Raw genomic sequence first — 16,475 nt, forward strand, 5'->3', positions numbered from 1 at the left:
TGAGGACTGTCCTCTGAGGCTCTTACATTACTGTATGCAGATTTTAGTTTCACATATTTGAAAACTCATTTTACCTTTGAACTAATATTTTCTGCATGTTAGAATTTTTTTGCATATTAAGTTAGGGAGAGTTCATAACATAGGCCTCCTTCTTTATACAAGTGAACTCTTGGAAAACACTGCTATATTGGCAGTGATCCTGTTGGTGACCTGTGTGGATATATGCTCCAGAGTGGGAAAAAAAAGTGGTTGTATGAACCTGTGTGTATTATTTTTGCTTATATGTGTATTTCAGAGAAGATGGTCAGTTTGGTTTTTGTCATATAAAATTGTTAATTGTTGGAACTGTGTGAAATAGATGGGACTTTCGTGATCATTACTAACAGGGTAAAGATTCAAAGAAAAGGTTACAGAGGTATTGGCACTGGATTTTTGAGCATTTACTATTGTAATTTTAAAAGTCAAGGGAATCATATTTCATTGACATTTTTTGTTAGCATGACCTCATTCGTCATGGTAACTTGGCACTGACCAAAATGTTGTTCTTGAGGGAATAAAAGAGAATGCAGCTATTCATGAACCAAGAGCCTGGTGCAGTAAAGACTTCTTTCTCCTTGCCTTGCTTTTCTCATTCTGTGTGTTTTATTCGTACCCTCCCTCACCCTTCTTTCTCTTCCCTTCCATGTCAAGTGAAAGAATTTATTATGAGGGTAGTAGGAGTAGTGTGTGAAGTCACTGTAATTTTTGTTCCTCAGTAAGAGAGATTCTGCCTTGAAAAAGCTTCTTTCTTAATGTGGGTTTTGTATTAAGGGGCTCTTAATTTACTTCTTTGTTCATTGCACCAAGAATACGAATATAATGAGAGGTCTAGTCTTAAAAATTGCATTTCTTAGTCTTACTATTACTATAAGCAAAGAACAGTTTCTTAGATCTATGATGTGCTTCACGGTTGCAGGAACAAACGTCATTTACCCGGCTTCTATTTTATTTTTTTGTGAGGAAGATCAGCCCTGAGCTAACATCCATGCCAGTCCTCCTCTTTTTGCTGAGGAAGACTGGCCCTGAGCTAACATCTGTGCCGATCTTCCTCCACTTTATGTGGTACGCCGCCACAGCATGGCCTGACAAGCAGTGCGTCAGTGTGCGCCCGGGATCCGAACCCAGGCTGCCAGCAGTAGAGCGTGCGCACTTAACCACTATGCCACGGGCCAGCCCCTACCTGGTTTTTAAACAATAAAATATTCTCTTTGAAGAGAAAATAGGTAACAAGCATTTTATTTTTATGTAGTTTGAATCATCCTTGGCTATTATACTGTCTCTCTTTCCCCAGTATTCTCTACCCACCTTACCCCCTTTCCCACATCAGAGGACAGAAGAAAGGAGTAATGGTGAAACCTCATTCTTCTGGCTCACTCTTTTTCTTTGTGAGGAAGATCAGCCCTGTGCTAACATCTGCCAATCCTCCTCTTTTTTTGCTGAGGACGACTGGCCCTGGGCTAACATCCGTGCCCATCTTCCTCCACTTTATATGGGATGTTGCCACGGCATGGCTTGACAAGTGTTGGGTTGGTGCGCGCCCGGGATCCGAACCAGCGAACCCCGGGCCGCCGCAGCAGATCACGTGCACTTAACCGCTTGCGCCACTGGGCTGTCCCCTCTGGCTCGCTTTTTACCCAGTCCTCAGTGCTGGACTTTGCCCGGTGACGGTGGGCAGCAGGGTTAGTAGTGTCCATCTCTGCTCCTTACCTCTCTCTGAGGAAGGCATTTGAGGTACTTGCCAAGAGATAGAGTGAAGACAGAATACTTCTTAGAAGGGAATATTTTAGGTAAATTGATTGACTTTTAACTTTCATTTTTGTAGTTGACTGAAATGGCAGTTTTGAAAAAACCTGTTACTTGATATTTTGGTTCCATATGTAATTGGATACCTGAAATTTGGGATTAACTGTACCATTGTTTTATTCTGGTAACAACACTTTGTTTGAGGCTAGGGATAATTTCTTTGTTAGAGCTGTCAGTGATAAAGAGTAACAGCTTAATGCTAGTTTTTGTAATTGGTAGAAACTTTTACAATGGCATTTTCTCTAAACTGATTTGTTTTATCCCTGTAGAATTTATATTACATTGCAAAGAGTGGTAAAGATATGCATAATATCTTTCTCTCTCTTTCTTTTATACATACAGATAGAGCTAATTGACAGAGTTGACGACATCTATCGGAACACTTCATGGGACAATGCAGGTTTTAAAGGTTATGGAATACAGATAGAGCAGGTATTTATCAATGGATGCGGCTTATATTACTCAGCTAAGTTGTATGATGTAAATATTTGTCACTTGTATTCAGAACCCAAAAACTTATCTTCAACTTTAATCATAAATCTTCTCAAATGCCAGTGATTTTTATCTAATAAATTGTACAGTGTTTTTGATATTAATTATTCACAGATTGTGAAGTTTTCTGTTCTTAGGCTTGTTTTAGGCAGAAAGCCTTTTTTGTGCTGCTATGATCTCTCCTTTCCTTGAATTCATGTCCTCTTATCCCCCTGCATTGTTTTATTTTTCTTTCATTATGCTTATATTGCTTAGTAAACATTGTTCCAGATTCATAAGGCTAATTAAAAAAGACTGTTCTGAAATTGAATATTGCTTTGGACAGACATTTTGATATGTAAATTGTGGAAATTATTGTCTTTATTTTTTCTAGGCTCTTTGTACTAAATTAACCATATTATTATAGATTCTGGAGTATAGAATTTAGAGATAAAAAAAAACTTGAGGGCCGGCCCCGTGGCTTAGCGGTTGAGTGCGCATGCTCCGCTGCCGGTGGCCCGGGTTCGGATCCCGGGCGTGCACCGACGCACTGCTTCTCCGGCTGTGCTGGGGCCGCGTCCCACATGCAGCGGCTGGAAGGATGTGCAACTATGACATGCAGCTATCTGCTGGGGCTTTGGGGGGGAAAAAAAAAAAAACTTGAAATCATGCATCATACTTATAAATGTTGAACTTTTATAGTACTTGTATAAAACTAAGAGAATTATTTGTCCTTTTTCCATTCTCTTTTACTGTTTTGAATTTTCTTTTTTAAGTTATTATTTGAATAGGTAATACATACACATGGTACAAAAGCCAGTGAAAAGTAAATCTCCTCAGCCTCTACCCATTGTCAGACCAGTTCCTTTCCCCAGAGACACCCATTCACTAGTTTCATATATATTTTTGCAGAGAGATTTTATGCCTGGACAGCATGTGTATGTATATGTGTGTATTTGACACATTGGTGGTATGCTGTACCCTTTTGCACCTTGCTTTTTCATTTCATGAATATGTTGGTGATTAGTCCATTATGGTACATATAAAGCTGCCTGACTCGTTTAAAATAGTTGCATGATATTTGAATTTTAGGAAACCAGCAAATAAAGCTCCTTTTTGCCTTAGGAACTTGGAACCAATTGAAAAAATAAGTATGAGATAGGAGATAAAAATATCGGCTTCTTTAGAGATAACAAATGGGGGCTGGCCCCGTGGCTTAGCGGTTAAGGGCGCGCACTCTGATACTGGCAGCCCGGGTTCGGATCCCAGGCGCGCACCGACGCACCGCTTATCCGGCCATGCTGAGGCCACATCCCACATACAGCAACTAGAAGGATGTGCAACTATGACATACAACTATCTACTGGGGCTTTGGGGAAAAAAAAGGAGGAGGATTGGCAATAGGTGTTAGCTCAGAGCCAGTCTTCCTCAGCAAAAAGAGGAGATTAGCATGGATGTTAGCTCAGGGCTGATCTTCCTCACAAAAAAATAAATAAATAAATAAACATAACAAATGGATTAGAGGATGTGGTTTAGATATGCAGTCACAGTGGGCTTCCCGTGTTTCATCCCAGAATTGATCTTCACCACCCACCACTAAAGCTGCGGTTTGCCTCCATGAGCGCACCCGTGTGGTGGCAGAGCAGGCCAGAACACACCCGCTGCAGGCAGGCAGATCCAGAAGGGATGCTGGAAACGGCTGAGTTGAGCATGACTTTGTTCTTTTTCCCAAACTTGCCAATCTGTAGGGTTCATCTCCTTTGGAGAGAAGCCTTTGTTCCTTTTTTTTGTAAAGCAGGATTTTTTTGTGTGTGTGTGTGTGAGGAAGATCAGCCCTGAGCTAACATCTGCCAATCCTCCTCTTTTTGCTGAGGAAGACTGGCTCTGAGCTAACATTTATTGCCAATCCTCCTCCCTTTTTTTTTCCCCCTCCAAAGCCCCAGTAGATAGTTGTATGTCATAGTTGCACATCCTTCTAGTTGCTGTATGTGGGATGCGGCCTCAGCATGGCCGGAGAAGCGGTGCATCAGTGCGAGCCCGGGATCCGAACCCGGGCCGCCAGTAGCAGAGCGCGCACACTCAACCGCTAAGCCACGGGGCCGGCCCTAAGCAGGATTAATATGAATTTGTACTATATGTACAAGCAAAAGCCCCTATTTTTTATAATTGTTTTATTTCTGTGGTGTACATCTTATTGTTCTATATCTCTGAATCATTGACTTTAATTGGAATAAATATTTTAGGCTCATGGAACCCAAGTTTTCATTTTTTCCAACTAAATGTAGAAGAAATAAAAATTTAGGAATACATTTATAGATTTACAAATCATTCATTGGCATACATGTTTTCCATACCATATGCTTCTCAGTTTGTTTTTAAACACTGTATATTAGAGCTGAAGAATTTTATGCAATTTTGGTTCTAAAATATTTTTTCTAGAATGGTAGATGGTCTTTTTTTCCAATAGCTAAAATGCAGTATTATTTCAGAGTCTTGTGACTTTTTTCTGAAGTGTTCTAAGTATATTATCTCTTTAAGTATAGATTCGCATTCTCAAGTCTCCACAAGAGGTAAAACCTGGTGAAAGGCACTACAATATGGCGAAAAGTTATCCAAATGAAGAAAAGGATGCTTGGGATGTGAAGATGTTGCTAGAGGTAGGTTCTGGAATCCTGGATATAATGCTGTTAACACCACGTTGTGATTTCTAATATATGGGTCCTGCTGCATTGAGGAAGGGGCATATTAGAAAAAGTAATTGAAAACCAGGAGCAGCCCACCGCAGCTGATCCTACAGTGACTTCATCCCCTGTAGCAGGGCAAACAGCAAGATGGGCAAAACTGTGAAAGTGAAAAATGCTAGGAAGCAATGCTTCTTAACCTTAAATATCTTTGAGAATCGAATGAAGTAATGGGGCTTTAGAAAATAGACGGATACCCAATATATAAATGTTTTGCATACCATTTTTTAAATTCGGGTCTCTTTGAAACTTATCAGTGGATCTCTTAGGTCAGTAATTATCAAATGGTATAAAAATGTATTAAACGGTAGAAATATGACTTGGACATCTGAAGGTTCTCTGCAGGAATTTAAAATTTTTGTATTTTTATTCTGGTAATCTAAAGTTAGTTAACTTAGGGCCGGCCCCATGGCTTAGCGGTTAAGTGCACGCGCTCCGCTGCTGGCAGCCCGGGTTCGGATCCCCGGCGCCCATCGCTTCTCCGGCCATGCTGGGGCCGCGTCCCACATACAGCAACTGGAAGGATGTGCAGCTATGACATACAACTATCTACTGGGGCTTTGGGGGGAAAAAATAAATAAATAAAATCTTTAAAAAAATAAAATAAAATAAAATAAAGTTAGTTAACTTAAACATTGTATGCCATATGATTCTTGCCTTGACAGGATATGATTTATCCTGTTTGCCACATGATGTCAGTGTCTGAGTTTGTGTGTACTATTGCTATGTCGTAAAATTATCTATGAAGTGATAGTGTTTATCTTTTAATATGTTAGTAATGTATTAGTTTCCTATGGCTGCTTTAACCAACTACCACAAATTTAGCAGCTTAAAACAACACTTTTCTTTATCAAATAGTTCCCTTAGGTTAGTCCAGGCACAGCATGGCTCATCTGGATTCTCTGGTTAGAGTCTCACAAGGCTGAAATCAAGTTTTCAGAGCTTGAATGGAATTAAAGGATATTGTCAATGCTTTGTCCAGGTTGAGATCCATAGAGTGCTGTACCTGTATAGTACTCTGACATGCCTTGTCTGATTTGATCCACTAGCCACCCTGAGAGGTAGGTTGAGATAGCACCATCCCTCTTCTAGAGAGACTCAGCAAGCATATTAGTCTATTAGGGCTGCCGATAACAAAGTACCACAGACTAGCGGGTTTAAACAACAGAAATTTATTGTCTCACGATCAGGAGGCTGGAAGTCTGAGATCAAGATATTGGCAGGGTTGGTTTCTTCTGAGGTCTGTCTCCTTGGCTTGTAGATGACCATCTTCTCCCTGTGTCTTCACATGGTCTTCCCTTTGTGTCTGTCTGTGTCCCAAGCTCCTCTTATTAAGGGCACCAGTCATATTGGATTAGGCCCACCCCATGACCTCTTTTTACCTTAATTACCTCTTGAAAGACCCCATCTCCAAATACAGTTACATTCTGAGGTACTGGGGGTTAGGACTTCAGCATAGAATTTTGAGGGGACATAGTTCAGCCCATAACAGCAAGGTTAAATGACTTGTCCATGGTTATACAACTAGTACCAGAGCCAGAGTCAAGTGGCCAGATCTCCTGACTCCTAGGACAGCTGAACCATCACACTTCTCTCCTTTTCTATGGGCTTCCAGATAGCCCACATCAGGGGAGGAACAAGAGGGAATGACTTGACTCTACAGATGCTCCTCTCCAGTTTTCTTCTCTAAGTTTCCTAGCAGAGTCCCAGAAGCCTTACCCTGTTACCACGGAACTATGAAAATCCCCATGTGGCTGGGGAGACATCTCCTGGGAATACCTCATTCCTCATACAGAGCTTTCTGACTGCTCATTTTAAGAGTTTTAAAAATCAAAGTCTTTTTATGTTAGAGTCTCTGGTCTATTATGGTAGAGATGTTTAGAGTAATTTGTGGAGCCCTTTTAAGAAAAAAAAAAATCCTCCCAAAGCACCAGTGCTGGCTGAAATGGATTTTTATCTTAATTTTAGTAACATAAAACTAACTGTGTGTGCTTTCCTATAAGTTTATAGTTATAACTCCTATATATTGTAAAACCAAAACAAACTTTAAAAACCTACAAAAGGAATAGAATCTTCTAAATACTTTAGAGGGCTCTGTTTTGGTATGTGGTGCTGAGATCCCCTGGAAGAGGTTTCAGAGCCCTGAGCCTTACAGAATTGGAATGACCCCAGTGCTGGACTACAGGTCTTCACACCAGTCCTCTTAGCTCTGAGCTGCTGTAAAAGGCTCCCAAGCTCTTTCCTTTTGTGCCCACCCCTCTCCTCACCAGACGACAGTCTGGTTCTCACCTGCGTAGGTGAGTGAGCACCATAGGTAAGGAGCATTGTACTACATGATTTTGTGGTTGCTGGTGCAGAGCTGCAGTCAATCATATGGTACTGTTCTGGAATATCTGGTTGAAATGTCTCTTAGTCTGATGTAATTGTCAATCTAAGAATACTTTTTTTTTTTTTTTTTTAAAGCAATTTAGCTTTGATATAGCTGAAGAAGCATCTAAAGTCTGCCTAGCACATCTTTTCACCTATCAAGATTTTGATATGGGAACTCTTGGATTAGCTTATGTTGGTTCTCCCAGAGCAAACAGTCATGGAGGTGTTTGTCCAAAGGGTAAGTTTTCCATTTGTTGTGTGAATATGTGGGAATAGCAAGCTGATTGGGTTATATTATAATTCTGTATTGAACAAGCAAATTGTCTCTGCTTCCTTTTTTCTTTAGCTTATTATAGTCCAATTGGAAAGAAAAATATCTATTTGAATAGTGGTTTGACCAGCACAAAAAATTATGGTAAAACCATCCTTACAAAGGTATGTTCTTTTATTTTTTAAAAAGGTAGATTTTGAGTTTATTGTAGTAGAACCTCAGCCGTTATATATTTATGTAGGTATCCTTTAAAAAAGTAAAACATACCGATTTTTTGTTTCTGCCTAAAAAAATGTTTTTTGGTGGAAAATATGAAAATAAAAAGTATAAAGAAGAAAATAAAGTTACCTGTCAAACTTCTTTTGAGACCCATCAGGATCAGTGTTTTTCCTGAAGACATTCATCCTGCAGCTCCTCTGTGGGTTACTTATTTCCTAGTCCTGCAGCATAGCTGTCATTTGAAGACATCCCCAAACTCTCATTTCCTGGAGCCCACGTCCTCCTCCTTGATTTGTACCATCGTTTTGGTGTAGCGTATCCTCCAGGAGCTTCCTAAGAAAGGGTACATGAGAGGCAAATTCTTGAGATTTTTTTGCATATCTGAAAATGTCTTTACCCTACTCTTAAACTTGATTGATAATTTTAGCGGGATGTGTTCTCATTTCTCTTGGCATTTGAAGGCATTGCTCCATTGTCTTCTAGTGTTTTGTGTTACTGTTAAAGAGTCTGAAGTCATTCCATTTTTTTTTTTTTGTGAGGAAGATTAGCCCTGAGTTAACATCCATTGTTAATCCTCCTCTTTTTGCTGAGGAAGATTGCCCCTGGGCTAACATCCGTGCCCATCTTCCTTTACTTATGTGGGACGCTGCCACAGCATGGTTTAACAAGTGGTGTGTCAGTCCATGCCTGGGATCCGAACCTGCAAACCTCCGGCCCCTGAAGCAGAGCATACGAACTTAACCACTGTGCCACTGGGCTGGCCCCAAAGTCATTCCAGTTTTTTATCCTTTGTGTGTGACCTGTTTTTTCCTCTGGGAGATTTTAGGATTTTGTTTTTGCCCAGGTATATCCATTAGGAATGTGTTAGGCACATACCAGGAATCCACGTAACAGAAAATCCAATTAATAGTTGCTTAAATAAGGGGTATATTTGCTTTGATCAACAAGAAGTTCAAGAATAGCATTATAAGGGTGCTACAGCAGCTCAGTGATGCTCTCAGGGATCAGCATCTTCCCAACTTTCACTTAGCCATTCTAAGCATGAGGCCTTTGTCATGGTCATCACCTCATGGTCACATGATGGTTCTCTTCTCTGTTGCAGAAAGGAGGACAGAGAGACCATAGCTAGCCTACTCTGTTCCTTTTAAATTTTTTTAAGTTTAATTTAATTAATTAATTAATTTTTTTTCTGAGGAAGATTTGCCCTGAGCTAACATCTATGCCAGTCTTCTTCTCTTTTGTATGTAGGTCACCGCCACAGCATGGCCACTGACGAGTGGTCTGTACCTGGGAACTGCACCCAGGCTGCGAAAGCAGAGCATGCCAGACTTAACCACTAGGCCATGGGACCGGCCTCCCTCTGTTTCTTTTAAAAGGCTTCTCTGGCAGCTCCACCCACTGGCTTCTGTTTATGTCTCAGTGGGTGGAAGTGGCTCACATGACTGCCCATATCCTAAGGGAGTGTGGGAAAGTGGCTATTTTGGCTGAGTACATTGCTGCCTGAGCAGAATTAGTATTTTTTTTTTTTTAATTTATTTTTCCCCCAAAGCCCCAGTAGATAGTTGTATGTCATAGTTGCACATCCTTCTAGTTGTTGTATGTGGGACACGGGCTCAGCATGGCCAGAGAAGCGGTGCGTCGGTGCGCGCCCGGGATCCAAACCCGGGCCGCCAGCAGCAGAGCGCACGCACTTAACCGCTAAGCCACGGGGCCGGCCCAGAGTTAGTATTCTTTAAGTAAGGAAGAAGGGGAGAATGGGTAGTGGTAGGAAATAGTAGTATCTGATACACTGGTAGTTTGACCATGATGTTACACTTGGTGTAGGTATTTTTATTCCACAGTTCTGGGCAGGTGGGCCCTTTAATCTAGAGACACATGTTTTTAAATTATGCAAAATTTATTTGATAAATTTTTGTCCTCTGTTTTTTTCTATCTGGAATGGCATTAAATCAGATACTTGATCTCCTAGCATGATGATCTGATTTTTCTTAATATTTTCTCCTGTTTTCCGTTTGTCTTCTAGGCAATGTCCTCAACTTTATTTTCAGCTATTTCTTTGAATTTGTTATTCCTGTGAACATTTTTTGTTTTCAGTAGCCCTTTTTTTCCTATTTTCTTTTTATAGCTTCATGGTTATAGTATTTTATTTTCTCTCTAACTCATGTACTTACTTTTACCTTCCAAAATTTTGTTGGCATCTGTCGTCTGCTGTTGTCCCCTCCCCTGTTCTTGTCCTTGTTGCCTTATGTTGTCTTTATTCTTTTACTATTGTTTTAGTGGGATTTCATGAAAAAGTAGAGGTAAATGCAGTATACACTCTTTAAATGAAAGTTTCCCATAATTGATTTTAACTCTCAAAAATAAAAAAAGTTAAACAAAGGCCATCAATTCAAGTATTGGCAAAAGAGTAGCAATATTGCAGAGTGATAGAAAAATAAATTGTGTGGGAGATTGAAACATTAATTATTGAAGTCTTCAGGCTGGTGTTCAGTTTTCAGGTTTTTGTGCTGCCGTAAGGTAAATCCTTCCATGTTCCCAAACCTGAAAAGTCTGCCACATAACAAAAAACAACTCCTACCCCACCCAATAAAAAAGAAAGTGAAGCATGTTAGAAAGTTTTAGAGTTTGAAGACTGAAGAATAGTTAAGATGAAAATATCATGACTCTGTAGAAAGAATAAGACAGAAGAAAGAAAGGAACAGAGAAACATAAAATGAATATTGAAGAATAAGAATATTGGCGTTTCCTGGACTATAAAAATGTAAAGTGGAACAGGCCACAGACTGGTAGCAGATATTTGCAAAATGCATATCTGATAAAGGACTGCTATCCAGAATATACAAGGAATACACTAAAAACTCAACAATAAGAAAGCAAACAACCTGATTTAAAAATAGGGAAAAGATCTTAACAGACGCCTCACCAAAGAAGATATACAGATGGGAAAGAAGCATATGAAAAGATGCTCGCCATCCTATGTCATTAGTGAATTGCAAATTAAAACAACGAGATACCATTACACAGCTATTAGAATGGCTGAAATTGAAAACACTGACACCACCAAATGGTAGGGAGGATATGGAGCAACAGGAACTCTCATACATTATCGGTGGGAATGCAAAATGGATAATCACTTAGGAAAACAGTTTGGCGGTTTCTTACAAAACTAAATGTTCTAGCATATGATCCAGCGATCACGCTCCTTAGTATTTACCCACAGGAGTTGAAAACTAATGTCAACACAAAAACCTGCACACACATGTTTATAACAGCTTTATTCATAATTACCAAAACTTGGAAGCAACCCAGATGTCCTTCAGTAGGTGGATGCATAAATAAACTGTGATACATCCAGACAATGGAATACTATTTGGCACTTAAAAAAAAAAAAAAGCTATCAAATCGTGAAAAGCCATGGAGGAACCATAAATGCATATTACCTAGTGAAAGAAGCTAATCTGAAAAGGCACCTGCTGTATGACTCCATCTATATGACATTCTAAAAAAGGCAAAACCATGGAGGCAGAAAAAGATCAGTGGTTGTCAGGAGTGGAGGAAAGGATGAATAGGTAAACACAGGATTTTTAGGGTGGTGAAACTATTCTGTATGATACTGTAATGTTGCATATAAGACATGTGTTTGTCAAAACCCATAGAATGTACAACACAAAGAGTGAACCCTAATGTAAACTATGGACTTCGGTTGATTTAAAAAAAAAAAAATGGGATGAGAGAAGAAAAATATACTAATTGGTTTTTAGAAAACTTTTAATTTCCAAAAAGTTTTTCTTATGGTGCTCCTTTACCTTTTTGGTATCACAGCATCTTCACTGGTTTGATTTCATGACATATTTTCCTCGGTTTATCCAGAATTTATCTATTATAAGACATGTAGAGCAAAAAATAAGTTTACTTTGAAATTCTTGAGATGCTTTTACAGCGTCGGTCTGTTAGAGAATCCACTGATGATTTTTTCCAAAGCACAATTTGGAATTCTCCACATTACACTTTTGGGATTTGAGTACTTTTTGCTAAAAATTCAAAATTTTCTCTCCTATTTATTTTTTATTTTTTATTTTTTTGTGAGGAAGATCAGCCCTGACCTAACATCCATGCCAATCCTCCTCTTTTTGCTGAGGAAGACTGGCCCTGAGCTAACATCTATTGCCAATCCTCCTCCTTTTTCTCCACAAAGCCCCAGTAGATAGTTGTATGTCATAGTTGCACATCCTTCTAGTTGCCGTATGTGGGACGGCCGCCTCAGCATGGCTGGATGAACGGTGCGTAGGTGCGTGCCCGGGATCCAAACCCGGGCCGCCAGTAGCGGAGCACGCGCACTTAACCGCTAAGCCACGGGGCCGGCCCCTTCTACTATTTTAATATAAATGTGTGGAAAGCTTCAGGGTATTGGCTTCAGAATTGAGACTGTCTTAAAAACAAATTCCATTGACTTGCAAAATATACATTTTTCAGGTTCCATGGAGTGATTCCGGCCCCCCCCCCACCCTGGGGAGAAAATCAGTAGTTTAAATTTGTTGTTTTATGCAGATAAATATGGGGAAAAAATTTCAACTCTACCAGCTAAATTCGCTATTGTATTCAGCTAGAAATCTTCTGGTGATCTGATAGCTTCAGTACAGCCCTTTAACTGGATTCTAATAAATGAAATCCTCTAGGTCATTAAGGTTGTCATTGGGCTTGAATTCAGTCACTGAGATAAGGAACATTGTTTTGTTGTTTCTCAGTTGTCCTGTTTTTCACCCCTTGCTCTCCACTCCCTTCCAGATGCTTAGATTTTAACAGGAGTGTGATTGGGATGAGGGGAGCAGGGGAGGCTTGGGTAATTGACTACAATTAGCTATTCGATTTATCAGAGCCAGACAGTGTTTGGAATGGCCAGTGTTTGGTGTTTCATTAAGAATGTTCCAGGGCCAGCCCTGGTGTCCTAGTGGTTAAGTTCAGTGTGCTCTGCTTTGGCAGCCCAGTTTCAGTTCCCGGGCGTGGACCTACATTGCTCTGTTAGTGGCCATTCTGTGCCGGCAGCCAACATACTAAAAAATAGAGGAAGATTGGCATAGAGGTTAGCTCAGGGCGAATCTTCCTCAGCCAAAAAAAAAAAAAAAGAATTCCAGTATGTCTTGTAAGTTATATTTTCTTAAGTTGATTTAGATTCAGTCTTATAATACTGTTTAATAGTATTAAGTAAAATCCTTATTCTCTTTAATTTCTGTAATTGATAGAAGAAATCATAGTCTAACTGTTATTCTGCTGTTAATCTGATTGATCAGGACCCCATTTAAGACAGCAGGACCCAGTTGGCCAAAGCACGTGATGATTGGGTATTGGGAAGTAATGTTTTCTTTGTGTGATCTTTAAGGAAGCTGACCTGGTTACAACTCATGAATTGGGGCACAATTTTGGAGCAGAACATGATCCGGATGGTCTAGCAGAATGTGCCCCAAATGAGGACCAGGGAGGAAAATATGTTATGTATCCCATAGCTGTGAGTGGAGATCATGAGAACAATAAGGTATGTATCTTTTGAAGTTTGTTTTATGTGGTTAGGAAAGAAAGAGGCTATGTTTAATTATAATGAGAGATCAGAAAAACATTTCATTCTTGGGATGGAACTGCAAAGTACAAAGTACCTCGAAACTTGGTTGTGTTTTAGAGTGAAACATGGTCCATCTAAATGTAGTTAAAGCTATCATTTGGACTGTTTGTTATCAAGGTTAATCATTTGTAGATTTGGGCTATACAGAAAATTAGTAATTGTAATGGCTATGTGTTGGAGTTCTAGATTGCAGGGTCTCGTGGGCTAGGGCTTTAAGTTAAAAATTTCCTGTCATTTCATTTACAAGTTGTTATTCATTTTAACTCTACAGCACTTCACGATTTGCATGTTTTTGTTTTTGTAAACTTTTGCAACAAAATGCATGATTTCCTAGACTATAAGCCTCCTGTGGGAAGAACCTTTGCCTTTCTTGTTCACGGCTCTGTCTCCAGTGCATAGTAGGGCATTAACCTGGCACATAATAAATATTTGTCAAGTAAATAAATGAACGATTTACTATTGAGAGTTTCTGATAGAGTACACTAGTTGACTTGGGATATTGTAAACAATTTCAGAGACTTTAAGAGCGGCTGTAACTAACTCTTAGAGTCTAAACTGAAAGTGTTTATAGATGTGTGGTCGTTTAATTTCACTTGAAGTTAAGCAGCACCAGGCAACGTGAGGAAAACATATTGGTTTTGTTGTTGGGTTAAAGAGGGCTGGAGGAGGGGCTAAAAGAGTCTGCCTCTCATCAGGAAAGATGGTCAAGTGTCTGTCCTGGCTCCTTCTCTGAACCTGGCCGTGGCTGTTTCAAGCCTGACCAGGAGCTAGAAGAAAGGATTACCTTCGTGTTTCCCTGGCCCTGACTCTGCTATTTAAAATTTCTGTCTCATGTTCTTTTTGTCATCTCTTTGGGTTGTTGCATCTTGTTTTCTTTGGCTGTAAACACTCCCTTCCTCTCTTGCTTTGCGTATTACGTTTGATTTTTCCTCTGCTTGACAACTTGTGCCTGGGGAGCTTTCCCCACCCATTTTTGCTTATTCTTCCCATTGTTCACACACCCTGTTGAATTTGCCTCCTTTTTTCAAAGTTGTCTCTGCATTTCTAATTATGTACATTATAGTTCAGCACTGTTCACTAGAAGGTTCTCTGATGATGGAAGTGTTGTATATCTGCTCTACCCAATACAGTAGTCGCTAGCCACATGTGGCCATTGAGCACTTGAAACATGGCTAGAGAGACTGAGGAACTGAATTTTAAATTCTATTTTGTTTAAATTCAATAGTGGTTGCCTAGACTGGAGGTAGGTATGGGCATTAACTGTAAAAGGACATGACAGACCTTACTAGGGGGATGAAGATGTTCTAAAAGTGAGTTATGGTGATGATTTCACCGCTTGGAAAAGTTACTAGAAATCACTGAATCATGCACTTGACATGGGTGAATTTTATGGTATGCAAAATATGCCTTAATAAAGCTGTTAAAAAACAAAAAACAACAACAAAAAACCAGCGTGGGAGCAGAGGGAAAGTGGTGAGACTATAGATGAGCCACAAAGCCAAGACGAAGCTGATGATCAGGGGCACATGGGCATTCCCAGTACCTTTCTGTCCATTTTATAGATGCGTGAACATTTCTGTATTAGAAAGTTGTGAGGGGCCCGGCCCGGTGGTGCAAGTGGTTAAGTGCGCGCGCTCTGCTTCGGCGGCCCGAGGTTCACGGGTTCAGATCCCAGGTGCGCACCGACGCACTGTTTGTCAAGCCATGCTGTGGTGGCGTCCCATATAAAGTAGAAGAAGATGGGCACAGATGTTAGCCCAGGGCCAATCTTCATAAGCAAAAAAAAAAAAAAAAAAAAAAAGAGGAGGATCAGCATCTGATGTTAGCTCAGGGCTGATCTCCCCCACAAAATAAAATAAAATAAAAAGCTGTGAAATGTGGCAAGAAAAAAGAAATTTAAATAGCCATTTAAGGAAACAGACATCCAGGTATAGGAAGCACAGAGAGCCCTGAACAAGATAAACCCAAAGAGGCCCACACCAAGACACATCATAATCAAAATGTCCAGAATTAAAGATAAAGAGAGAATCCTAAAAGCCGTAAGAGAATGTCAAGTTATATACAAAGGAAACCCCATAAGGCTATCAGCTGACTTCTCAGCAGAAACCTTACAGGCTAGAAGAGAATGGCACAATATATTTAAAGTGCTAAAAGGAAAAAACTTACAGCCAAGAATACTCTACCCAGCAAGGTTATCGTTCAAAATGGAAGGAGAGATCAAAATTTTCCAAGATAAGCAAAAATTAAAGGAGTTTGTCACCAAGAAACCAGTGTTACAAGAAATGTTAAAGGGACTGATTTAAGGGGAAAAGAGAAGACCACAAATAGGAAAAATTATCTATTTCCACGATTAGAACGTAATGGATACAAATGCACAAAAAAGAGGTTAGATATGATATAAAAAACATAAAAGGAGGGAGGAGGGGAGTTAAAGAGTACAGCTTTCAGACAGAGGTCAAACTAAAGTGACCATCAATTCTGTATAGAAGAAGTAAGGAACAGAGAAGGACTACTAAAACACTGAGGGAAAAAAAAAAAAAAGTTAAAAATGGCAGTAAGTACATACTTATCAATAGCTACTTTAAGCGTCAATGGACTAAATGCTCCAATTAAAAGGCATAGGGTGGCTGACTGGGTAAAAAACAAGACCCATATATATGCTGCATACAAGAGACACACTTCAGACCTAAAGACACTCACAAACTGAAAGTGAAGGGATGGAAAAAGATACTCCACGCAAATGGCAATGAAAAGAAAGCTGGGGTAGCAGTACTCATATCAGACAAAATAGACTTTAAAACAAAAACTGTAAAAAGAGACAAAGAAGGGCATTACATAATGGTCAAGGGAACAATCCAACAAGAGGATATAACACTTGTAAATATCTACGCACCCAATGTAGGTGCACCTAAATATATAAAGCAATTATTAACAGACATAAAAACAG

At 39.7% G+C, this 16,475-nt stretch overlaps 1 protein-coding gene across 3 annotated transcripts in view; it reads left to right on the plus strand.

The window, feature by feature from the left end:
• Positions 1-16,475, plus strand: part of ADAM17 (ADAM metallopeptidase domain 17) — a 59,146-nt gene that overhangs the window by 26,037 nt on the left and 16,634 nt on the right. For 2 of the 3 annotated variants that reach the window (XM_004436455.3, XM_087437180.1), the window contains 5 exons: positions 2,185-2,274; positions 4,857-4,970; positions 7,518-7,662; positions 7,771-7,859; positions 13,292-13,444. In XM_004436455.3, the coding sequence (XP_004436512.1) occupies positions 2,185-2,274; positions 4,857-4,970; positions 7,518-7,662; positions 7,771-7,859; positions 13,292-13,444 (591 nt within the window). The remainder of the gene's footprint in view (positions 1-2,184; positions 2,275-4,856; positions 4,971-7,517; positions 7,663-7,770; positions 7,860-13,291; positions 13,445-16,475) is intronic. The other variant, XM_087437179.1, reaches the window with a different exon arrangement.

The sequence above is a fragment of the Ceratotherium simum genome, chromosome 11 (assembly GCF_057802395.1).
Source record: "Ceratotherium simum simum isolate JZ-2026a chromosome 11, ASM5780239v1, whole genome shotgun sequence".
NCBI classification, from domain to species: Eukaryota; Metazoa; Chordata; class Mammalia; order Perissodactyla; family Rhinocerotidae; genus Ceratotherium; species Ceratotherium simum.